General features: G+C 55.9%; 1 protein-coding gene across 5 annotated transcripts in view; it reads left to right on the forward strand.

The window, feature by feature from the left end:
* The window catches only part of COL16A1 (collagen type XVI alpha 1 chain), a 49620-nt gene extending 30411 nt beyond the window's left edge, over positions 1–19209 (forward strand). For 3 of the 5 annotated variants that reach the window (XM_032301668.1, XM_032301670.1, XM_032301672.1), the window contains 23 exons: positions 767–811; positions 2633–2686; positions 3165–3218; positions 3744–3797; positions 5307–5351; positions 5468–5521; positions 5822–5857; positions 6211–6273; positions 8337–8408; positions 8569–8622; positions 9470–9514; positions 9702–9746; positions 10055–10108; positions 10539–10592; positions 12638–12688; positions 12982–13071; positions 14494–14529; positions 15447–15491; positions 16382–16570; positions 16938–17004; positions 17740–17916; positions 18087–18164; positions 18870–19209. In XM_032301668.1, the coding sequence (XP_032157559.1) occupies positions 767–811; positions 2633–2686; positions 3165–3218; positions 3744–3797; positions 5307–5351; positions 5468–5521; positions 5822–5857; positions 6211–6273; positions 8337–8408; positions 8569–8622; positions 9470–9514; positions 9702–9746; positions 10055–10108; positions 10539–10592; positions 12638–12688; positions 12982–13071; positions 14494–14529; positions 15447–15491; positions 16382–16570; positions 16938–17004; positions 17740–17916; positions 18087–18164; positions 18870–19072 (1665 nt within the window). In that variant the 3' untranslated portion in view covers positions 19073–19209. The remainder of the gene's footprint in view (positions 1–766; positions 812–2632; positions 2687–3164; positions 3219–3743; positions 3798–5306; positions 5352–5467; positions 5522–5821; positions 5858–6210; positions 6274–8336; positions 8409–8568; positions 8623–9469; positions 9515–9701; positions 9747–10054; positions 10109–10538; positions 10593–12637; positions 12689–12981; positions 13072–14493; positions 14530–15446; positions 15492–16381; positions 16571–16937; positions 17005–17739; positions 17917–18086; positions 18165–18869) is intronic. The other 2 variants (XM_032301669.1, XM_032301671.1) reach the window with 1 other exon arrangement.
* Positions 19210–25109: the final 5900 nt, after the last annotated feature.

Here is a 25109-nt window from a genome sequence, read left to right on the forward strand (position 1 = left end):
CCCACTACCCCACCCAAGCCCCTGGTACTGGCCTGCTCCATCCCGCTCTATTGGGGGTCCTGCTTCGGGGAGGCCCTCTGGGGCACACCCTGGTCTCCCCAGCCCCAGCCCTACAGTGTCCTGCACGGGGGACCCAGGATCCCCCAGCGGGAGGGCCTGTGCTTCTGGCTTGTGGTCCCAGCTGCCAGGAATGTGTGCGGCACCCGGACCAGATCTCTGCACGCCTCCATGCCACCAGTCGCTACGGGGGCCAGGGGTTAGGATGGAACAGCCCTGCGTCACTCTGTAGGGCCATCTCTGGGACGCGTCGCCAAAGGCCAGGCCAGGGATGTCTGCCCTGGAGTTCTTCGTGGCCTTGCTATGGTGGGAAGCTAGAAGTGACCAGGAAAGACTGGAAGAACCGAAAATGCTTTCCTTGGAGAAGAGGTGGCTGGTGGGAGCCACCTTAGAAGCAGGGAGCCACCCAGCTGGAGGTGTCTGGAGGTCAGGTGGCAGGCACGATGGGCTGGCGCCTGAGCGAGGGTGTCCGGCTGGACTCGGGAGGACTCGGCCAGGGCCCTTGACTCTGGGGGCTGTTTCTCATCTCCGCTGATGGCGGAGCCATTCTTCCCGGAGCCAAGGGGGAGGGGCAGATGCCTTCAATGAGTCTCTTTTCCAGCCGCCTTGGAAATATTCCTGTGACCTCCTCTCCCCCTGACCCTCTGCCCCAGACGATGCCCAGGGTTACTATGCCTATGAGTTGTGACCTGCCTGTTTCTCCCACCAGGGCCCCCCAGGTTTTCCTGGTGCTGTTGGCTCCCCCGGATTGCCTGTAAGAACCTAGTGTTGCTTGACCTCCCCTCCCCAGCCCCCTGACCAGCCAGGTCTCTGTGGCGTTTGCTTGTCTCCCTCCTTGTGGAGCCCTTGCCCCCCCCCCCTCCATGTTTGTCTTTGTCCCCCTGCAGGCACATAACGACACAGGTTCCTTGCGGCCCCAGCGGCTTGGACATCTTCCAAGTCTCTGACTTCTTTCCCTTTTCCCTTCTTCTCCCTCTGCTCCGGCTTCTTTCATCTTCTCTCTCCCCACCCCACCTACAAGCTCCTTTCTCTCTCCCCCAATGCCACGTCACTCCCCCACCAACCTCACCCACTACCCCTCGCACCGCCCCACCCCGCCTTGGAGCTGTTTTACCTTCTTATATGAAGCTGGTGCCTCCAGGGGCCTCTTGGTCCCTCCCTTCTCACTTCTGCCTCCTGCTTCTCCCACCTTGGCTGTTGACTGAAGATTTGCTGGAAGTAGTTCTTGGGGCCCTGCCAGGCACCTGGCACAGAGCCCGGCAGAGATGCCAAAGCTTCAGGGCCCCACATTGCGGGCTGGCACAGGTTGCTGCCCCAGTGCTTGGCAGGGCCGTCCCGAGGCACCCCAGGGATCCGAAGGTAGCCACGCTCGCTCCTTTCCCATTGTCCTAGAGGAACCCCGCCGCTTCCTCCTCCGCCTCTCCTCTTCCTCGGCTCCGGGCCCTGTCTGCTGCCCCGAGGCTGGGTGTGTGATGCCAGCCAGCAGGGTTCCTGGGTGTCACGGGGCCCGGCGCCTGGGTGCCGGGCGCCGTGGCCTGCTTCTTCCGCCAGGTGTCGTTAATTGCTCTGCCTTCGTGGTCGTCGTCGTCGTCGTCGTCACAAGTGTGTTTAAATCATCCCTGTCCTCACTGTTGCTCCCTCCCGGGTCACGGAAACTAACCTCGTTTGTCGGATTTGGTGTTCCTGGGGCCTGGTTCCGCTCCTGCCAGGCCTGGCGACGGAGGCTCAGGGAGCAGGGCCCCTCCTTGTCGTGGCTCCATCTGTCCCCACGTCCTCATCCTGGCCGGACCTTGTCTGTCTCTGCTTGCTTGGGTGAAGGGGCCATCTGTCCGTCTAGCCATCTGTCTTGTGTTGTGGAAAGGTTTGGGCACCATCTCTTGAGGGCACAAGGGAGAAGGGGCAGACCCCCAGCCCCTTAATGCTGTGGCAGATCCACAAGGGTCAGGGTGAGGACTTCGGGATGGGGGTTCTGGCTTCGATTGAAAGTCCTCTCCCTTTCCACCCCACAAAGTGATAGGGACGGCTCCGGAGGGAGCAGTCTGTTCTGGGCGCCTGCCTGAGTGTCTCCCCTGCATCCCTAAAAGGAGGTCATTTGGGGCTAGGAGTGGGGGAGGGGGGTACAGGTAAGTGTTGGCTCTCCGGCGACACATTTTGGTGGAGGAACATCATTGTAGGGATTCCGCTCTTTGCATTTGTCCCCCAGGGGAGCACGTATGTGTCAGACTCCTGAAGGTACAGCCCCGCCACTTACGGAAGTAGGGCACACCAGTGTCTGTCACCCGCCTGAGAGGCACCCTCTGAGGGTCCCCTACCTGGAGGGGGGCATATCTTCATAGTTACCTGTCTTGGGGGCATGCTCTCGAGAGGTGCCCTGATGTGGGACTCTAAACCTCTCAAAGTTACCCTTCTGGGGTATAACCCGTGGTCACCTTGCTGGGGACCCTAAGTGGGGGGGCAATCAGCAATGTCCAGCTCTGCCGGGACGGGGACAGAAGGCTGCAGGGCAGGCAAAAGGAGCTGGGGGCTGGGTGGGAACAGCCCTTCCCTGCAGGTTCTCATGATTTTTCTCTCCAAGGGTCTTCAAGGAGAACGAGGCCTCAGGGGCCCGACAGGAGAGAAGGGGGAACCGGTAAGAGGGGGCCAGCAGGGGAAGGTGATGGATGAGGTGTCCTGGGGGGCAAAGTTGGGGCCCCCAGGGATGGCTGCTGAGTGGAAGATGGGAAAGGGACTCCTTTTGCAATTCGCTGCCCCTGGTCCCTCAGATCGGGGATTTTATACCCCCTTGGGATCAGAGGAGGCTCATCTCTGTGAGCCCTGACCCTCTGGAAGGAGCAAACAGCCTGACTCCCACCCCGGGCTCAGCTTCCAGGGTCCTGGCTGGGCTGGCACTTGTCACCCAGCCCCAGGCTCATGGTGGTGGTCTCCATCAGAGGAACCTGGGCCTTTGGGAGCTGGCCCAAGGTGGTGGCTGTCCTGGGATGGGTGTGGGCCTACTCAGTTGGCAGCTCGGGCATCCTGGCTACCGCTACTCTTTTTGCCCAAGGTAGGGGGGGAATCAGAAATGTTGGGGGGGGGTGCTGGTCCATAATGCCTCTCTTTCTTTGTAGGGTCCTCCAGGGCAACCTGGTTACCCAGGTGCCATGGGTCCCCCAGGACTGCCCGTGAGTAAGGGGATGCTGGCTCTGAGCCTGGTGGTGGGGGTGAGGAGAGGGCGAGGCTGATGAGTCCCCCACGAGGCTCCCTCCCTTCCAAGCATTTCAGCCTGTGCTTCTGCCAGGCCGTCTGTCCATCCGTCTGTCTGTGCAGGGCTCCCCAAAGCTGCTGTGGCAGGGCAGCATGGCTCTGTCTTTCCACTGGGGAAGTTGACTGTGGCCACTGCATCCAGACCCCAGAACTGAACGCTGCCTCCTGGAGTCGGTGGGGGGGTGGGTAGGAGAGGCAAGGAGACTCCGGGAAGCCTACCCTCCACCCAGGGCTGAAGGCTGCTGGGTGGGCGTGTCCCCGCGTTCCCCGGAGGGGGCCATGGCAGCCGGTGGGGAGCAGCACCCCCCTGTTCCCCCAGCCGCCGTCCTCGGTGCCATCTGCCTGGAAGTGCCAGCTTTTGCCAGCTGCAGTCTCCACCCCCCGTATTAGCACCGTGAGGCAGGCCACAGGGCTAATTCCGCTCTCTCTCTCCTGCTTGTCAGGGCATCAAGGGGGAGCGGGGCTATGTCGGGCCCGCAGGAGAGAAGGGAGAATCGGTGAGTCTGAGTTGCTGCCGGGGCTCCTCCGCTGTCCCTGCCCCGCCTCCACGGCCACCAGGACCTTCCCAGCAGCCTGTGAAGGAAGAGACCTGCCTGCCCCCTGCTTCCCTGCCCCATGAGTCACTCCAGCTGCTACGCAGGCTGAGCGGGAGGCGGAGGAGGGGAGGCTAGAAAGAGGATCCCAGCAGGTTTCCTGGAGATGGGCCGGCCAGGGCTGCCAAGGGACAGGGGGCCTGGAGGCAGCCGGGAGGAGAGCCTCCTCCTCCCCTGCAAAGGCGCGGGCCAGCAGGGCAGGCTGGGGACCCCAGACCCTGCGTGGCACCTGGTGTGACCCCACAGACCCAGAGACCCCCTTCCAGGCTGAGTGCAGGGGCAGGGGCTGTTTTCAGGGGAGGACGTCACATCAGTGAGGTTCTCCCTGAGTCTCAGGAGGCGATGGGGCTTACCCAGCAAGGTGAGTGAGTAAGGGCAGGGCTGGATTCACATCCGAGTCCGTCTGTGACCAACCCCGCCAAGCCTTAGCCTTACCTTCCCCTCTCATGTCAGTGAGGCCCAGGTGGGATGGAGCAGACCCCTTGGGCATTTATCCAATAACAGACATTCCTCAGGGGCCTTCTGGGTGCCAGCCTGTTCAGGGGGTGCCGCCGTGAACAAAACAGGCACCTGTGTGACCCTTGACTTCAGGGGCTCACATTCCAGCGAGGGAGGATGAATAAGTCAATGCTTATAAATGATGAGAAAGCAATGGAGAAAAGAGAGCAGGGTAAGGGGCTGGCTGGTGCACAGGGTGCTATTAGACAGAGGATCAGGAGGCCTCTCTGAGGAGGCGCTGTTGGGCCTGAGCCCCGAATAGAGTGAGGGGTGGGGGAGGGCACATGGTTATCTATCCTGGGGAATCCCCAAGGGAGAGGCCATGGATGGGGGCACCTTAGGAAGAAATTGGAGCCAATGAATCCCTTGGTAAGATTTTAAGAACCCCAGAAAGTGTGGGGGAACAGTAGGCATTCTAGGGAGAGGGGGCAGCCGTGCAAAGGGCCAGGGGTACGAATGTAGAGTATGTTCAGAGAATAGTAGTCTGACCAAGCAAGGCAAAAGGTAAGATGGGGAGAGGGAAGTAAAGCAGAAAAGGGTGAATGGTACCAGATCACAGGATGCCTCAAAACCCAGCACTGGAGGAAAGTGTATACCTCGTTCAGTTGGACAGAGGGGAGACATGGAAGGCTTTGGAGCAAGAAAGGGTTAGAATCAGAGCTATGTTGGAAAAGAGGAGAGGGCAGCCAGTTGCTGGCTGGACCGAAGTGAGCCAGGAGGTGGCAGGACTAGTTAAGAGGCTAGTTCAATAGTTCAGGCTAAGAGAAGGGAAGCTGGAGCTAACCAGGGAGCAGTCCTGCCGGCTTAGTCTCCCGCCACGTCTCCAGCTACTTTCTGCCCCTGTTGCCTGCCCCATCTCCTCATCTCCCGCCTCCCCCAGCCTGGGTGGCTGATTCTGCTCCTTCGTGTCCCCAGGGCCCGCCAGGATCTGAAGGCCTCCCAGGTCCCCCAGGCCCAGCGGTGAGTGGAGGAGGAGACAGGAGACAGTGGACATGGGGACTCCTGGTCCCCGTCCAGCCCTGGGGTCTAAGGGAAGATTGACTAGGTTCCAGATGCCTTGTTGTCTCTGGTGACAGGGCCCCCGAGGAGAGCGAGGACCCCAAGGGAACTCGGGAGAGAAGGGTGACCAGGTGAGTGACCAGAGGACCAGGTTGGCAGTCCTGACCATGGGGGGAGGCCTGAGGGGATGGGCACAGGGAAGGGGCTGGGTCCCGTGTGGAGGGGTGACCGGCTCTGGCCTCCAGCCCTCACCCGTCCCTGAGATGTCCCCTCCCAGCTGGAGACTGGAGCTTCACCTGCTGCTGCTCTTGGGCAGAGTGGAAGACGGCCCCATGGCTCGAGGCAGCCTCCTGGTGTCACTCTTTCCATTGGGGCTGCCAGGACTGGGAGAGTGGGCGGCACCGCAAACTATCCCTTCCTTCTTCTCCTAGGGATTTCAAGGCCAGCCAGGCTTTCCCGGCCCACCGGTGAGTGAAGCCACAAAGCCAGCCCTGTCTCTGTGATCTTATTTGGGAAGAGTGGGCCTGACCAGGCCAGGCTGGGCTCAGATGGGCCCGGGGAAGGGAGGGAAGATGCATGGGAGGAACAGCCTGGGTGGCCAGGCCTGACTCCAGGAGCCAGGACCTGGAGGGCAGAGCCTCCTGGGTGGGCCTCCAGCAGCAGGCCAGCCAGCAGTAACGCTCTGAGGCGGTGTTTCTAGGAAGTCCGAATGTGTCAGAATGTGTCGTATTAACCATAGTGAAGCAGACCCAGGAGGAAGGAAGGGGAGGTCCCCCCTCCAGCACCCCCCTCATTCCCGCCTGCCCCTTTGTTGACACAGGGCCCCCCTGGATTCCCAGGCAAAGCTGGAGCACCCGGCCCACCAGGGCCCCAAGCGGAGAAGGTGAGCAGGACCCCAGGTCAGCCACAGCCATGGATCTGAGCCCGGCAGGTCCCACACCCCGTCTAGCCTCCAGCCCTCGAGCCTTGGGAAAATCAAGGACTGGCTCGGTTAGGTCAGGGATGGGGAAGGAGACCTCCAGCATAGCTGCGGCTGGGCCCAGGGTGCCTGCTGGGAGCAGGGGGCGGGCAGGAGGCAGAGGGGTGTGTGAGAGGCGGTGACCGCAGCACCTGGCCTGGCTTCATCTCCTGAGGGGAGGAGGGAAGCACATCCAGACTGTGAACCCGAACCCTGAGTTCCAGAGCCCCGAAGCCAGTACTAGTCTGGCAGTTCTGTCAGACCTTCCGGGTCTGATAACAGCAGGAACAGAACATGGGCAGATGGTCCCGCAGGGCCTACAGAAGGCAGGCGTGGCCTGGGAGCTGGTGACAAGGGTTGGAAGGAGTGGCAGCCAGGAGAGCCCCCCAACATCGGCTGTATCCGGCCTTGACTTGATAATTGGAGACTAGCTCGGCTTTGGTCTGGAGGTTGACATCTTTGTCTCAGCCCAACCTCTGGGCTCCCCAGATGTGATGATGGTGGGGGGAGTATAATGAGGCCCCAAATTGACTTCTGAGCTTGGGGGTGGGGGTCTTATGGCCCAAGGGGAGAGGCAGGAAGCCTGCAACCTGGAGTGGAGCCTCTTTCCTCTGAAAACACACCTAGTACAATGGTCAGAGCTAGAAGGGACTTATACAAGGGCCACCTGGGTCAAACTTTTCACTGTGAGGCAATGACGCCCAGAGAGGCTGAGGGCATCGCAGAGGCACACGGCAAAACAGCAACAGAACTGAGACTTCCTCCTAGCCCAGGAGAGCCGCTGGGCGCCTCCCTGCCTCCCCAGAGCCAGCACTTACCAGCCATGGTTGAGGCAGTGGTGGGTGCCGCTGCCCTTCCCTTCTTTGTGGAGGACGCGGGTGGCAGCCCCACCAGAGCCCTCTGCGCTGGCTCTGTACCCCAGTGCTGCCTGCTCTCCTTAGGCTGGTCACTGCTGAGAGTCCCAAACCTCTGGCCAGGGGTTCTTAGTGTCTATTCCCTGTGGGACTGACATTTTTCTAGGGCTGTGCTGACCCCTCCTGGTAGCGGGTGGCATTGCAGTGCCACTCCGGGGCTCTCCTCCCCACCCCCCATGGAAGGGGGTCTCTAGCGGGGATCATTTTCCCCTTGGTTGGGTCCACAGCCATGGCTCCATGGCAGTGCCATTCTCTTTGCACTAGGGCACGCGGCAGCCCGGCACACGAAGCTGCCCCCCCGCCCCCGTAAACATTCTAGCTCAAACATTGATTCTCACCATTCCCCTGCCTTGGACAGTCAGTGGCTCCCCAGTGCTTGTAACAGTGGTTCCAGACTTTGTTTTGCAGTCCCTGCGCCCTTTCATCACACAGAAGCTCACGGGAACCCTCAGTGTTTAAAACAGAAACGAGTGGAGCTGCTCTGGCTAGGGCAGGGGTCTCTGGGCTCCCATTTCAGGCACCCATCTCTGAGGCTCCTCCAGGAGCCCCCATAGCTCTGAGAAGCAGAAAAGTACTGGTTGGTCAGACAGAGTCTAGCACTGGGTTCAGGGCCCTCCCCCACCTCCAGACTTCCTCCTACCCCACCCCTCCCCACCCCACCCCACCCCGTCCACGGGCTCCCCGGACACCCTGGCTAGGCTAGACTTAAACTTCTTGAGGACAGGGGCCACACTTTTTTCATCTGGAAGGATCAACAGCTGCATAACGGTTGGCACTTTGTTGAGACTGAGCGCCCCCTGTGCCAGTCCCTGAGTCAACCTTGAAGAAGATGCTAGACCAAATAGGCTGTGTCCCCTTCTCATAGAACAGTGTGGAAAGGGGGATGCTTTGCAGACGAAGACAGGTCCTCTTGGGGGAGTGGTGTGCAAGATATCCAGGGAGGCCGGGACAGAACTGGGACTGGAAACCAGCTGCCCAGACTCCCAGTAGTCATCAGGACCCCGCACCTGGCACCTCGTCCCAAGGTGGGGCAAGGCCCTGCTGACTTTGTTGTGGGGGTCGGCTCCTTTCCAGGGCAGCGAAGGGATTCGAGGCGCACCAGGCATGCCTGGTCCCACTGGGCCACCAGGACCTCCTGGGATTCAGGTGAGTGTGTGTCGTCTTAGCATGACCGGTACATGTGCACATGTATGTTTAATTGGGGTGGCAGCTGGATGAGGAGTGGACAGGGTGGAGGGGCTGGAGCAGGTCTCTCGCCTTAGGGCTCCAGCACAAGCATGCACATATGCCTTTTTCCTGTTTCTAGGGCCCTGCTGGCCTGGATGGTTTGGATGGGAAGGACGGCAAGCCTGGCTTGAGGGTGAGAAGATGAGCATCTCCTTTCTTCCTCCTCCTCCAGGAGCCAAAGTCAATAGAGCCTCGATGAAGGAAACCAAATCCCCCCACCCCTCTGCTTTACCTCCACCTGCTTCTCACCACACCCCACTTTTCTTTCTTTTTTTTTTTTCTTTAAAGATTTTATTCATGTATTTGACAGACAGAGATCACCAGTAGGCAGAGAGGCAGGCAGAGAGAGAGAGAGGAGGAAGCAGGCTCCCTGCCGAGCAGAGAGTCTGATGCGGGGTTTGATCCCAGGACCCTGAGATCATGACCTGAGCCGAAGGCAGAGGCTTAACCCACTGAGCAGCCACCTAGGTGTCCCTATACTCCACTTTTCTGATTGCACCAGAGCTCCTTGGTTTCTCAGTACTCCTGGTAGCTTAACCAGGTTGCATGAGCTGGGTCTCCCCAAAAGGGGGCAGCCAAAGGAATGGGTTTATATCCAGAAACTCAGGCAACTAAAGATCCTTGACCCCAGAGATGGGGTCAAGATCCTAGGCTGGGGGTCTGCAGGCACAGAAGGACTTGAACAGCCCTGGCTCCTTGGATCTGGTTTTCCTGGGGAGTCTGAAACGGATGGGGCATGGTCAAGGGCAGAGCATCGAGGTCAACCTCCTTCTGTACCCAAAGAAGAAAAATCGAGGTTCCGACTGGGCTGGGATGCACTCGGGCTCCACAGCCAGTCAGAGGCCGAGCTTGGCTTAGATCCTTTCTCTGCCTCCCAGGACATTCCCTCCATCCTGGGAGAGCCGGGGAGGGCTGGAGAGAGGGAAGGCGGTGACGAATGAGTGTGCGTCCTGTCTCAATGCCCCTGGTCTCTTCCCTAGGGGGACCCTGGTCCTGCTGGCCCCCCCGGACTCATGGGACCCCCGGTAAGTTTAGCTGCAGGAAGGAGCGGGGAGCTGGGAGGCCCTTGCCTGGTGTGGGCTCTGTCCAGATCCTCCGAGGACCGTGCTATGGTTTTGGATGGGTTTGATTTGCTCAGCCTTAGGAAGGAGGCAAGGGAAGTGGCCTCTGCTTGGGGCGAGGTCCGCGGCAGCTTCCTGCTTCTTCTTCCAGGGCTTCAAGGGGAAAACGGGACACCCTGGCCTCCCAGGACCAAAGGTAAGGGCCTGGTGACTTCTGCCAAGCAGGTCTTCTCAGCTCTCCCGAAGCCCTGACCCCAGGCAGACATGGCGGCCTCCAGGGGTGCACGTGGTCCCCTGAGCCTTGGCTGAGATGCCATCCCAGGACCCGAGCCTCCCAAGACCGCCGGCGCTGGCAGAGCCGCTCAGGCTTTGCCGTCTACCCACCCGAGGGCATCAGAGGCTGGAGCCCGGGCAGGCGGCAGGGCTCTTCAGAGATGGGGTCAGCTTGGGCTGGAGGAGCCAAATAGAGGTATGTTGAGCTCCAGTCGGCCCTCTCTCTTCCAGGGCGACTGTGGGAAACCAGGTCCCCCAGGCAGCAGTGGCCGGCCCGGAGCAGAGGTAAAAGCAGACGCCGCCTTCAGACACAGCCACTGCCTCCCACTCACTGGCTGAGGGGCTGCCTTCTCTCCTGGGCCTTTTGGGGGAGGTTTTGCCCCAAACTGCACACCCTCGCCTTCTTCTTCCTCACCTCCTCCCCCCTGCAACTGGTGTCCCCCTCCCTGCAGCCCTATTGGGTCACTCACCTAAAAAGCAGGCTGAGGGCTGTGATTTCTCTCTCCAACAATACTGATGGGCGGGGCTGGTCGAGGTGTACCCCCCCCCCCGCCGCCCCCCCCTCCCCGCCCAGCATGGGCCTGGAGGCCGGGTCTCAGCTCAGCCTCTCTATTGGCGTTCCCCCTGCTCTGCTCAGGCTTCTCCCGCCTATCAATCCCTTGTGAGTTGAGTCTGCTTCTGTGTTGCTTTTTCCCCCCTCCCCCGGCTCCTGCAGGGTGAACCTGGTGCCATGGGACCTCAGGGAAGACCCGGCCCCCCAGGCCATATCGTGAGTTAAGCCCGTTCTTGCCCCCACCTTTATGAGAGTGAGGACCCTGCTGGGGTTGAAGTAGGGGGGGGGGATGGCCCGCAGGAACTGCCCCCAGGAGCAGCCCTGTAGTGTGGTGAGGGTCTCTGCGCCCACCTTGTCCCGCGGCCCCTGGGCTCTTTGCCGTTTTCTTATTTTCTGGGCACAGTGGAGTTTACTTACCAAACAAAGATCATTCAGTTATTCAACAAACAATAATTGAGCACCTGCTCCATGCCAGGCATCTCTCCAAGAAGGGGGCTAAGGCAGTGAGTGAGAGAGACAAGGTCCCCTGCTCCCAGAGCTTGCACACAGGCGTGACAAACAAGCAGATTAATGCGGCAGCCTCGGGCAGGGGTGTGATGTCACTGACAGGGCCTGGGAGGTGCCTTCAGAGGCAGTTTTACTGCCCTAGTGGTATCTGAGCTGAGGCCTGAAAGAAAAAGGAGCCACCCACCTAGCTGTCTGGGAGAAGAATGTCCAGGCGGGAAGGGAGGGTGGGAGTGTGGGGGGGCCACTGACACCAAGAGCCCGAGGCAGAGAGGGGCCTGGGGTTGTGGGGGGAGCCCCAAGTTCAGCGTGATTGGAGTGGAGTTGGACAGGGAAAGCTGTGCTTCCAGAGAACCTGCTGCAGATCTGGGACCTCGGGTAGGGGGTGGGGAGGGCCGCAGGTGGAAGCTGGGGTGGCCCTGAGGGAGAGGGTGGAGGTGGAGTGGTGGCCCCAGGCAGAGAGGCTGTGTTTGGAGGACTTGCTGCTGCCCTGCATGGGGGAGGGGCGGGGAGCAGTGGAAGGAGCAGAGCTGAGAGGACTCCTCCTGGTGTGGGTGGGCGGCCGGGTGCGTGGGTGGTGCACTTACAGAGGTAAGACAACTTGGAGAGGACAGTTATTAAGCAGTAATGAGTTTCCTGTCGGAATTTGCTCCTCAGTAACATAGATGGCTGCCAATGGGCTCCTTTGATCAGTGTGACGGCCCCGAGCTGATGGGGTTCCTGAGCAAAGGAAACACTCTGGCTTTTGATTGCAGGCCTGTTGTGGCAGACATACGGTTTCCAAAAGGCTTCTGGAAATGTTAAAAATAGTTCATGAGCAGAAAGAGGAGCTCCCGGGTCCTCATCACCGTGTGTATGGATCTCAAGGGACCCAGAGCCCCCGGCTTGGGGACCCAAGGTCCCTGCCTCATCCCCACTCACATTACAGATGACAGGAAGGGCATGCTCTGAATTGTGAGCCCCTCGCAGACTCACTGGGGGCTGAGGAAAGGGGGCACGAGGTTCCCCCTCTCACTTCTGTCTGTCTGGCCTCAGCCCCTGCTATGTGCCAGTCCCAATGCTGGACATTCCTGCCCCAGAGGTCTAGAGATGGGTAGAACGGCATCCATGCTTCCAGAACTTTCCATCTGGGAGCAAGGAGAGATGTGCCATGAGAGAGACCTGCATGTCTTGGGCTTCAGAGAAGGCATAGCTCTAACCAAGGAGCTGGCGTTTGAGCTGTGACTCCGGGATGGGGAGGCATGCGGGCCCCACCCCAGCCCAGCAGGGTAGGAGCGCCAGCAGGTGTTGAGTCCCATTGTCCTCCAGTGGCCGCAGAGCAGGAGCCCAGAGAGGCCCAGGGTCCAATGGCCGGCCTTATCCGTTTGGTCTCTGGGGTTGGGGTTGAGGCCCTACTACGCAGCCCCCAGCTCCGACTCTTTGCTTCTCCCACAGAACAGGAGAAAGTGGGGGAACCTCAGAACACCTCAGGCCCACATTGTTAACCTTCAAGTCTCTGCCCTCTGCCCTCGGCTCTGGTAGTGGTTACCAGATCGTCCACTCAGGTCCTGTGAGCGCAGGGACCCCCAGGTGTCAGCTCTGGCACAAATCCTTTGGTAAAAGCTCAAGTGCAAGACCAGAAGGGAAGGGGAGGCTTTAGGGAAGAGAATGGAGCTGCAGAAGCTCAGGATCTGTTTTCGCTGTTGGTCTCTCTCTTGCCTGCAGGGGGCCTTGTTCCCCAAGACTCTTTCTGTCCCACTGACCTCATCTTTCTTTAGGGGCCACCAGGGCCTCCAGGACAGCCAGGCCCAGCTGGGATCTCTGCAATGGTGAGTGACCTACTCCCCGCATCTCCCTCCGGGGAGTCTGGCTGGAGCTTCTTTCACAGCAGGGAGCGGTGAGAAGAGTTTGTGTCCATCCCCCCCTTTCCCTGGGTCTCCCCAAGTGGCATGTAGTGATGGCCTTTGGAAGGGGCTGGAGGCCATCACGGGGCCCTGCCTCAGGTTTGGACAGCGCCATCCACCCCAGGGGTCCCTGGCACGCAGTGGCACTTGCTTCTGCTGTGTGGGGTTCACCACTGCCTCTCCTGTCCACTCTTACCATCCATCCCCTTTCTCTCCAGGGCCTAAAAGGAGATCGGGGAGCCACTGGAGAAAGGGGCCTTCTAGGCCTTCCAGGCCAGCCTGGCCCCCCCGGACACCCTGGGCCCCCGGTAAGACCCCGAATCTCCCTGCACAGTCCCGAGGGAAAGGGCCAGTTGGCTTTGTCAGTAGAGCGCAGCGCGGCACAGCTGGGGTCTCCAGGGAAAGAGAGGCAGTGAGCAGGCAGCTAGCAGTGTGGAGGAGCTTGTGTCTGAGGATCGTGTTGTATCTGGAAGAAAAGACAAGCCCTGCCAGCCAGCGCTTGCCTGGCATGCACTGAGCCACTGCCCCAACCGTGCACCCCCTGTGCCGATTCCTCAACCTGGCATCGGCCGGGGAGACCTGGCACCTGTTCAGCCCCTGCCTCCTCCCTGGGGCATTGGCTGGTAACCACAGAGGGTCTGTAAACATCAGGAACCAGACATGCAGCCCCATTACCACAGCCCTCACGGCCACTCAGAAACCACTTCTGGTCGTGGTTGGAGCTTAATGCTCTGAGAGCTGTGAAGTCTTGGCCAGTGACAGCATGCTGAATGGGGACCTAAGTGCTTGACATTTGTCATGTAATCAGTACTGCAATCCTATTTAGTAGGTCCGATTGTCCCCATCTTACACGTAAGAAAACCAAGGTTGAGCGAGGTTGAGTAGGTTGCCCAGAACCACACAGCTAGGAAGGGCCTGCCTGATTCCAAAACTTGCGTCCTTAGCCACTCCACAATCCTCCCTCTTTCAAAGGTTCCAGACAAGTGACCCACATCAGGTGGCTCGATTGCCAGTCTTAGGAATGAAGTCTCCTGGGGACACTGAGGCAGGAACCCAGGTTGCCTAGGTCCCAGGGCAGGGTGTTCTCTTCCAGAAGGAGTAGCCATGACCTTGGGGCTGGTGTCCTCAATGGGATGGAGAACTCCAGCCCATGCAGGGGTGATGGTCGGCCCAGCCACCAGGAGGCCGAGTCTCACCTATGCACTCTGATTCTTGCCATGGCCCCGGGGCAGTGGGCAGGTGGGTCCTCCAACATTCTGTCGTTCCCTGGAGCCTCCAGGGCCCCTGGATGCATCCACCAGTTGTCTGGCAATCCCAGATTCCTCTTCCCCACCATCTCAGCAGAAGCAGGATGGGCCCAAGATGCAGCTGGTACCGTCCTGGGGAGGGAACAGGCTCGGCAAACGTGGAACCTAAACTCAGAGCTAGGGTTCCTGAGAGATGCCAGGACCTTGAGCCAGGAGCCAGGAGCATACAGTCCGCTCTGCCCTTGCCCAGCTTGGTCAGGGGTGGCCAGGGTTGTTGATGTGTGGCTCTGGGACGGGCTGGAGTTGGGGGTGGGAGGGAAGCCCAAGTTTCCATGGCCCATGGCCCAAGGTTCTGAGGGTGGGGGCTAGAGAATCATGGTCCCTTGGTGGCCCAGGGCCAGACACGTGTGGTGGGCAAGAGAAGACAAGGGACACCATGCTGGGTTAGTGCCGATTGCATATCTCCTGCTCTCTACTCCACAGGGTGAACCTGGTGCAGATGGTGCGACTGGCAAAGAGGTACTGTCGCTGGGCTTATCTTTTCCTGGGGTGGGGTTCTTCTGCTTGCACCTCGCCTTGTCCTCACGCCTCTTTGTTCACTCACTAAACCCTCCCTGAAGGCATGGACTCCCTCCAGACAGATATACAGGAAGCTGGTGGCCCTTGCTGCACTGGGGAGAGGGACTGGGGATTAGGTAGAAGGATGCATGACACTTGTTCTTCACTAATTTTCTTACTGTGTACTTGGTCAAAGAGAACCGATGATGGTATTGGTGGCGGTGGTGCTGGTGGTGGTGGTGATGGTGATGGTGGTGATGATGGTGATGGTGGTGATGGTGATGGCTGTGATGACGGTGGCAATAGTGATGATGATGGTGGTAGTAGTGATGATGGTGGTGGTGGTGATGGTAGTGGTGGTGATGGTGGTGATGGTGATGGTGGTGATGATGGTGGTAATAGTGATGATTGTGGTGATGATGGTGGTGGTAGTGAAGATGGCAGTGATGATGGTGGTGGTGGTGATGGTGGTGATGATGGTGGTGGTGGTGATGATGATGGCAGTGATGATGGTGGTGGTAATGATGATGATGGTGATGGTGGTGGTGGTAGGCTCCAAACATTTCCTGGGTACCAGCTCTTGCCAGGCCCTCTAATATGCCATGGACAAGCCCTTTCACTCTGACTTCTCACTTCTTTTTGTCTGTGACAAGGGACCCAACCGACATGATTACACAAGGCCATGCCCTGGGGGACATCATGCTCCCTTCTAGCTGTCAACCAACAGAAAGGAGGCTCTTGTCCTTCCTTACACAGAGCCCAGTTGGACAAAGCCCGAGGCCCCAGGGCCATGGAAGTTGGTCCTTTCATGACACCACCTCCCTGGCCAGCTCAAAGATGTTGCCCAGACTTGACTCCTGACTTTTGCTTTCTTCTAGGGACCCCCTGGAAAACAGGGGCTCTATGGACCTCCTGGTCCAAAGGTAAGTGGGCATGGGCTGGTTTGGAGAGGAAAAACTCATGAGTGATGAAGGCCAGCTCCACGCTATGACTTTAGGCATGAAGAGGAGACACAGGAAGGCCAGTGGGCAGGAAGAAAAACGTGGACAGACCTCAGAACTTGGAGCAACCTCATCTCTAAAAACTTCTCATGTGGGCCTATCTCTTAGCTATGTTTGGGAGGATGGAAATCTCAAGTTCGTTTACTCATTGACCAGTGGATGGATTCATTCATTCACGCTTCAGGCATCTGCTTGATCTCACTTACATTCCAGACTCTGTCCCAGCCTTGGATAAACAGAGGTCTCTGAACAATAGCCGCTCACTGAGTCTGGTTACACTTACGCTAGGGCATGGCAGTGTTTATAGAAGATTAGACATAGCACCCAACTCAGTCTGGAGAGTCAGGGAGGCTGTGCAAAAACAGGAGCATTTCAGCGGAGCAGGAGGGGTGTACGTGGCGGAAGGAGGAGGGCATTCCAGGCAGGGAGGGCTAAGACCTTGTGGCAGAAGCAGAGTCCTAAACCAGTGAAGCATGGCTGCGGGTACAGGGGCAGGGAGACGGGGCTGGAAAAGAGGTGGTTGGGACCACATCACGAATGATCTTGAATGTCTAGCCAAGGAATCAGTTTTTATCCTGAGGGCGCCTGGGAGCCATCAGAACTTCTACGCAGGAAGTGAAAAGCATGAAAACTGTCTTTTCAGAGGACTACTCTGGAGTCCTTGTCAAGATGCCGTGGCCACAGTCAGAGGAAGATGCTAGGGGCTGGGTTGGGGGAGCGGGGGATGGAGAGAGAGAGGCCAGTGGCTGCGACATCATGAAGTGGATTTGATAGGACTCGGCCATGCTGGATGTGACTTCCTGTCCTTGCAGGGTGATCCGGGACCTTCAGGACAGAAGGGCCAGGCAGGAGAGAAGGGAAGAGCTGGCATGCCTGGCGGGCCTGGGAAGAGTGGCTCCATGGGGCCCGTTGGGCCACCGGGTCCAGCAGGAGAGAGAGGCCACCCTGGCTCTCCGGGGCCTGCGGGGAGCCCCGGCTTGCCCGGGATGCCTGGCTCCATGGTAAGGAGGAAGCCTGGCAGCCATGGGCACCGTCCCACAGAGCAGGCAGACAGGGTGGGTGGAGCAGAGACCATTTTAGAAGCTCCTGCTGACCCTCTGAGTGAAAGAGCACAACTCCCATGTGGGTGGTTCTTAACCATGTGTGGGAGGGTGGGGAGGTTGGGGAACCCTCTCCCCAGGAGATCGTGCTGCTCCACAAAATGCTTTGCACCATTTCAGGGGGGTTAGGACCCTGGATTAAGTATCCGTGGGAGGCTCCTAGAACCTTTGTTCCCCTCCTTGTCCTTTATTTCAATAAAGTCTTTTCCCGGGGGAGAGCACCAGGCTTGGAAGTATAATTGAGGCAAGTTTTCTTCTTTTTCCTCAGGGAGACATGGTGAATTATGATGAAATCAAGAGGTTCATCAGACAAGAGATCATTAAAATGTTTGATGGTAATTGGCAGCTGGCTGGGCGGCCGTGGGTGCTGCTGGCCCTTCCCAGCTGGTTCTCCGCCCTGCCCTGGCCTCCTTTCTCTTAAAGCCCAATTCCCCTCCCTAGTCACCACCACCGCCCCCCTCCACGTACAGGCATATGTTCAATTAGACGTCAGACCTTCCCTATCACCTGCTCTGTTCAGAGATAAAATGATTTCTCCCCCCACCGCTCTCCCTGAGCCCCCACTGGAGCAAAGCAGACAGACAAGAAAATTGAAATCAAACGAGTCTGCATGAAGTGAGTTCTGAACAGAGTGGCGAGCAGCAGCCATAAGATAGCTGGGGTGCTTTCACTTTTAAGCTTTCCTCCTGTTCATTTGTTCACCCAGCCTTGACATGCGAGGGCCTGGGGAGAACGGGGACCCTGTCCTGACAGGGCTAGCCATCTTGCTTGGGAAGCAGACCTTGAATGCCAAGCAAGGAGTCTGGACTTGACTGTGAAGCCGGTGGCGGACTGATGAGGGTGTTGGAGGAGAGGGAGGCCATCCGTCAGGTTGGGGCTGCCGAGAGACGACGGTGCAAAGGAAGGTGGAGGCAAGGGCACGGGAGGCCACTCAGGAGATCAGCCCCCCTGTTCCTTGCTCTGACTCCCCTTTGAAGAAAGGCCATTTTGTTGGACTCCTTGCCGACAGCCCCTCTGTGCCAGTGTGAGGCCCCAGGGCAGCCTGTGACCTGTCCCTGCCTTTCTTACAGAGAGGATGGCTTACTACACCTCCAGGATGCAGTTCCCCATGGAGATGGCCGCAGTTCCAGGACGCCCAGGGCCCCCAGGGAAGGATGGCGCTCCAGGCCGGCCAGGCGCTCCGGGGTCACCCGGACTCCCTGGCCAGATCGGCAGGGAAGGACGGCAGGGCGTGCCAGGAATGCGAGGTAGCTCTGCCCTCCAGGTGTACCTGCATCTCTCTGGGGGCAAACTGGAGCATGGCATGAGGTCCATCGTGACCCTGACAGATGTGTGCATGTGTGTGTTTCAAATAATCTGACCGCGTGTGTCGTTTTTCTGCTCAAGAATAGGACTTACTGTATTTCTTTCGTCCCAGGATTGCCCGGGACCAAAGGTGAAAAGGGGGACATTGGTATCGGCATTGCAGGAGAAAATGGTCTCCCCGGCCCCCCAGGTAGGAAGAGCCAGAATGTGAAATCATATCTTGAGCCGCTGAGATCTGCTTTGCTTATGTTCCTTCTACAACACAGTATAATCATGTAGAAACTCAAATAACTACAGGTTTATCAGCCACCATTTACAATAATGCCAAGGTGTGTAGGGTCCCGTGGAGGACCCAGGGCCCATCCTCAAGACCTAAACTGGGCTAGCAGGACAGAGGGGAAGGCAGTTGGATATGGTGGGCCCAGGGAAGGCCAGTTCAAGCCCTGCTCAGCATCATCCTGGCTGTCCAAACTGGACGAGGTCACTAAGTCAGGCTGCAGAGCCTGAAAGAGACAGGACCATAGCCGGCCAGCCTGGCTCTGAGACCCAGCTGCAGTGAACACGTACCCCGCATGGAAAACCTCTCTGAGCCTGTGTCCTCATCTACAAAATGAGATGATTGTTTCTTTCTCACGGAATCGTTGTAAAGATTCATTGAATTATGCATCCAAAGCACTCGCCTTGTGCCTGGCACATGGAAGCTGCCAGTAAAACTGGCTAGTAATATTGTTACTGTTACATTAACGTAAGGATCAGATCGGGTCTTCGCGAAAACCTATTGTAACCTGACAAATATTTGTCACACAGTGAGGTCATATTTACCACGACCACAATTTCTTCTTTTCTTGTCACCTGGATCTCCTAACATTCCTCCTCTGATTCTTCCCCCGTCTAGGTCCCCAAGGCCCTCCCGGCTATGGTAAGATGGGTGCCACTGGACCGATGGGCCAGCAAGGCATTCCTGGCATCCCTGGCCCCCCGGGTCCCATGGGGCAGCCCGGAAAGGCCGGCCACTGCAACCCCTCCGACTGCTTTGGGGCCATGCCCATGGAGCAGCAGTACCCACCCATGAAGAACATGAAGGGGCCTTTTGGCTGAAATCCCCAGCTCCATCAGATGAAGGACTCCATTGGGAACATAAGGCTGAACCTTATAGGACTCTGTGATGGGTTGTGAATGTTTTGTTTTCCTTAATTGCTATTAATATTTTTTTATCAATAAATGAACAAAACTACCTACAACCCCACTTTCAGTGGGGGGTTTTCCGCTGCTGCCACCACCTCTCTGTCACCCCACCCCCACTCTGGTCATCTGGGCCAAGGTTCCAAAAAGGGCCTTTCTCTTGTGTCTGTGGTCAGCCGGCGGAGCTGTGGGATGTTGCTGTCGAGGTCTCCTCTCTAGATATTTCTGAACCATGCTGGAGCTTGTGTCCTGCCCTCCAGGGCACACTTCTCAAAAGTCAGAGAAGGGGCATCATTCAGCCTGTTCCCACAAATGTGCCAAAGGCAGATGCGGAGACCCCATTTACAGCTCACAGAGGCTTCCCCAGAGAAGCCGGTGTTTGGTACCCCACCCACCCTCGTTACTTCTTGAAAGTGGCCCAGGGTGCACGTGGCATTTCCCCAGGTGTGGGACGTATTCACCTGCCCGAGAGCATCTCCAAGCCAGCAGGGTCTTCCTGCTGCCCCAGTAATTCCATCATTAGAACGTCCGTGCAAACAGGAAAGAGAGGCATCAGCTCCCAGCCTAAGCAACCAGGGACGGCTTCTCCAGGAAATGAAATGGAAACTTCTGCCTGTACCAGCGCAGAGCCCAGCCACCAGCTCTCCTGGACTGCAAATGGCGTCTTTTGTTAAACTCTGTTCATCTAATGCATGTGGTGTTTTCCCCGCACATCTTAGCCTAAGCCTTCAGAAACAGGTTGCAACGGTGCAAAGGGGTCACGGGCAAGCCACGATCAGATCTAAGCTCGGGGGTCTTCAAAGTCCACTGGGAATTTGGTGATTTATCTTCTGTCTCCGTCTCCATATATAAAAAGGGCAGGAAGAAAAGAGCAGGGGGAAGACAGTAAGTTGAATATTATGGAAACATTCCATCTCAAGCCTTTTCCTTCTGTCCTTTTCACATCTCTTGTCCTGATGAGCTGGCTCCCCTGAGAAAAAGCAACAGGGCACATCCAGAGGGACTTCTAAAAAAAGTCATTTTACTGGTCCCAGCTTTCTGGAAGGCTTATTCAAGTTGGATAAACTTCAAAGGGATCACAGAGCAGGCTAAGAGAAGCACCCAGAGTCTAGATGCTTATCCAAACTGCCCGAAGCCTTCAAACTTGCTATCCTCTCTCCAGAGCTGGCATCTCCAGCACGGTTCTGAAAATTCACTTCTCCAGTTGGGCCCCAGATACCCAGAGACCAGCCCACTGATAGTTTTTCAGAACCTTTGCCCTATTTTTTTCCTGCCAGGAGGAGAGGCGAGCCAGTGGCCGGGGGAACGACATTGGGCAGACTCCCGAGCACGCCCGAGTGTCTCACGTGATGCTTTTAGATCAACGGGGCATCGATTCTTCTTTTGTCCCTCATCAGCAATTCTCAGTTAACTCTGGTTCTAACATCAAATGTTAAAAAGCAAACGCATCATCTTGGCATTGAAGTAGCAGCTAGTTTTGGACAGTGGAGGAGGACAGATGTTAAAGCATTCCTAGTGGAAGGCCAGCTCCCACTTTCGGCCCCAGTCTGCAAAGTGCTGACGATTGGCGTCACGATAAGGAGCACATTGGCGTGAGTAGAGAAGGAAGCAAGGACCAGCTGTTGGGTCAAGCGGGTTGGCTTTGAAGGTCAGAGGGGAGTATCACTACCAGGAAACATCAAACGCCTCCCCTTTGAGGGCCACCAGAGAATCGATCCTTACAGGAAAATGATGCTTGCTTCACTTTTTTTCCCCGAGTCACATTCGTGCAGCGCTTAGGGGAGTCTACAACCGGCTGGTTTAAGCTGTCAGGATTTGAGTGCTTGTCTCCCTGGAGTTTGGAACGGCTGTATTTTCTTGGACCATGAAGAACCAGATGGAAAGCCGAATTTTATAGTCTCTTCTGTTACTGTGGTCAGCAAAATATCCACAGATTTTGCTCATAAGTTCAGGAGCTGGGTAAGCTGAAGAGAAAAGGAGGGGCACAAGCTTCAGGCAGCTCTCTCACATTCCTGCCCTGTTATTCTTTGGTCTGCTTTTCTTAGTATATACCAGGCTTAAAAGGCAGCATACAGATCATTCAGAGATCGGCAGAACCTAACCCGATGAGTCCATTTTCCTCTCACTACTTTCTGCTAGCAGCTGTAATAGGCTCTGGGGAGTCAGAGGCAAACAAGACGGATCTGGCCCCTGCCCCCACAGTGTCTAGAGAGAGAGCAGGGAGTTAAACAAGCAATTACAATAAAGTGAGATGGTGGGGCAGTACCAGATGCCAGGGGAGCACAAGGCTGAGGGACCTAACCTTGTCAAGACACAGATCGATGGAGGCAGAAGGAACACCATGTGCGAACACCATGTGCCAAGGTCCAGAGGTGGTTAAGCATGGCACGCTGAGTAACGGGGCCACAGTGCGGGGGACAGTGCCTTTCGTGGCTGGAATGCGGAGTGTGAGCAGAACAAGCAGTGGGAGGCGAGGGTTTTCTGCAAGGGGGTGTTGGTCGGGTCTGTCTGCTGGGAAGTTCACTGACAGTAAAATGAAAAAAAAAAATAAATTGGAGGATCCTTAATTTGAGAAGCCCTCTTCTCTATAAGAGGGAGAAAAGGCTGTTGCAGATTTATTCTGTGGAGAAAAATCCCAAATTTGATGTCTTCTGGAATTTAAATCCTCCCTTTTGTCGTAATAGTTTCCCCATTGTCACCAGAATTCAGCAGAATCTAGCCATTTTCTTCACATGTGCCTTGTTAACCTCTTATGAGACTAGATCTTTCTGATGTGGTCCTGAATAATTTATGGGACTAGAATATATCAGTGTACTTTCTGTATGATCCCATAATGGAAGGGGAGTATGGCCAAAGTGCCACGTCTGCTGTTCTCATTTTTCTGTTGGTTCTGTGGAAAGCTGCAAATCAACCTCTCATCCACAGCATCCAACAGCAATTTAAATTTCAGAACAGGATCTAGTTGGAATCAAAGAGAATTAATTCCACAATAATTAGGTGGCTGTTGGTATTCCTTCCCAGTAAGCAATACTGGAGCTTGGAGATGATCCAGGATGCCTGGTGGGGGGGTGGGGGATGATGTGTCCCTAGGGGAGGTGATATTTTCCAGTGGATGGGCCTTCCATTACCAAGCTCTGCCTCACCTCTAATGGGTCAACCACAGGGCTTCCATGAACTCGGGAAAGTGCTCTGTGCTCTAAGGACTGGAATCCAAGTTTTCCCCTTTGGCTAAAGCTGAAACAATAACAGGAACTTTCCCACCCACCTCTGTCTGCCTCAGGTAGTTGAGGTTTTGGAAATGAGTTGACTGTTTTTCAGTCTTTGGAATTCCAGATCTCCCAGTTACCCAGCCTGCTCCAACATAAACACACCTGGGCCTGCCCCAGGTCCTCAGAGGCATAGCCCTGGACATTGGCTTTGGCTAGTCTCAGTGCCTGAGAGATGACTTGGATGCTCTTGCCCTCAAAGGGCACAGATATCTAACAGAACGTTCTTCTAGGAGTCCTTTGCTGGGCAGAGAGGCATAGGGGTGTGAGATTTTCACAGAAATGTAATCCTCAGAGCTTAGAACAGAGCCTGATTAAGGGGTGGGAACTCAATAGACTTAATATATTTGTGGAATAAAATGTGCATCATGTGACCCCAGTTTGTAGTTTGGGGGTCACCTATTCTCTCTCCCAGCAGACACCCCTTGACCTTCAGCCCAGACTACAGAACTTCTTTCTCTCTGAGATTTTGCAATTCAATTCTACCTACTTTGTTTTGTTTGTTTGTTTGTTTGGACTGGTTTAGGGGCTTACAAAGGTAAAGACAAGACTACTAAGTAGTTACACTACTGAGTAGTTAAAAGCTGTGGACCTGGGTTCAAATCCTGACTTCTTCATTTATTATTTTTTTTCTAGTAGGTAAGTCACTTAGCCTCTGTCAGCCTCAACTTCTCATTATAAATGAGTGGTAATATCTATCTCAAAGCACTGCGGTGTAAATGAAACAACACATTGTACTTAGCATGACATTGGGCATCTAGTATTATATGATGATGATATCTAATAATACTTATTAAATTCATGCCAGACACTACTGTAGGCACTGGGGATATAAGAGTGAAAAAGGAGAGGACAATGCTACAATATACATGCAAATTTTAAAGAGGGCAATTCAAGCAGTGGCAAGTACTATGAAAAGATGAAACTTTGTAATACGATAGATGACTGGAATGTGGGAGAGCTTTAGATGTGGTGTCAAGGAATGCTGCCGCCCACCACCACCGCCCAGGAGGTGATATCTGAACCAAAACCTGAATGGCAAAGAGGAGCCAGCCAGTGAAGAGCCAAGGGAAGAGCATTCCAGGAAGAGGGAAGAGCTAATCCAAAAATTTGGAGGTGAGAATGAGTTCAGTTCCAGGGGTAGAGACCAGGCCAGCATGGCCGGAGTGAACTGAAGAGGACAGCAGGGACAGGAAGTGAGGCTGGAGATGCAAGTCTTGGTCACATAGGGCCCTGAAGGTCATAAGGCTGAGTTTAGATTTTATTGTAAGAGTTATGAGAAGGAAAGCAAGCCTAGGAACGACATGATCTAATTTACATTTTAGACAAGTATTTCAGCTGCTCCATGAGGAACAGAGTGTGGAAGAAAGAGCGAAAGCAGGGACACTGATCAGGAGACTACTGCAATGATCCAGGCCACAGAGGATGGAATCTTGGACTAGGGTGATAGTGCAAACAGGGAGAAAAGAGCAAATGGAGGTGAGAAAATATTTGAAGAAACAGGGGCCATACTAGAACAATCCTAGGTTCTGCCTGAGAGAGTGGATGAATTTTCTGAGATGAAAGACAGAAATCAGTTTTGGAGAAAATACCAAAGAGAACTCTTGTATGAGGTAGGCTGGAATATAGCACAGTAACATTATCAAATGCCAGTGTGAAGTTGAGTCATATTGTGAAGGGCCTGGAGTGCCAGAATGAAGAGGCTGGGCCTTTTTTTTTTCTTTGTAGAGGCAGATGAAGAGGAGCCATTGTACCACTGTCCAATGGACAAGTAACATGATGAACACAGTGATTTTGGCAAGTGCCTGGTTAAGTGGTTACATAGATGGTCTGGAATGGATAACACCTCATAACACTATTCATTGTTGTTGTTGTTGTTGTTGAATACAGGGCCAGGTACTGTACTAGGTGCAGGGGATAGGACCAGCAAAACCACATACAATGTATGCCCCAAAGGAAGAACTTAACAAATTAGATAAGCATGCAACAAGTGCAGAGCCTGAACCAAGAGCAAGTGTATGACTGTATGTGGTCACTCAGCAACCAGAATTGGATTTACTTCGGGGACTAGTCAAGACTTCCCTGCTGAGAACTGGACATCCATTGACACCAGTTCTAGGCCATCTCTGCCCCCAAACTACTGTGAATTACGGCAAATCACTGCCTCTCTGGGCCACAGTATCCTCGTTTTATGAGAAGATACCCCAGATGATCTAATTTTCCTCCCACTCTGATGTTTGGGATTTTCCTCTCGAAAGACCACAGATTTCACTCTAAAGCTACTAACAGGCGTCTCGACATTAGAGCGAGGTACTTCCCTCCTTCCCTCGTTCCTGTCCAGGAGGCCTAAATCCGTGCCCGGTTGTCACGGCAACCGCTGGGCCCTCCTCCGGCGGGCGGAAACTTACAGTGACGACTGTAACTACCCACTATCAGGCATCCCATTTGCCAGGTTAAAACATGGCCACCGCTACAGCAACCGACCCAAGCTTGTCACTAAGCACCCGGGCCTGATCAGCCCTGGGGGCCTACGCTTGGGCAGAAAACGGAGGAACAGCCCCGCCCGTAAGCGAAGGAGATTTCCGGAAACCTTCACCCAAGCCTTGGCACCTCGGGTCTCTCCCTGAGGCCCCGACCACCGCCCTAAACGTCACTTCCGTCGACCCATGCGTCCAGGATTGACAGAG

The sequence above is a fragment of the Mustela erminea genome, chromosome 10, assembly GCF_009829155.1.
Source record: "Mustela erminea isolate mMusErm1 chromosome 10, mMusErm1.Pri, whole genome shotgun sequence".
In the NCBI taxonomy this organism is placed as follows: domain Eukaryota; kingdom Metazoa; phylum Chordata; class Mammalia; order Carnivora; family Mustelidae; genus Mustela; species Mustela erminea.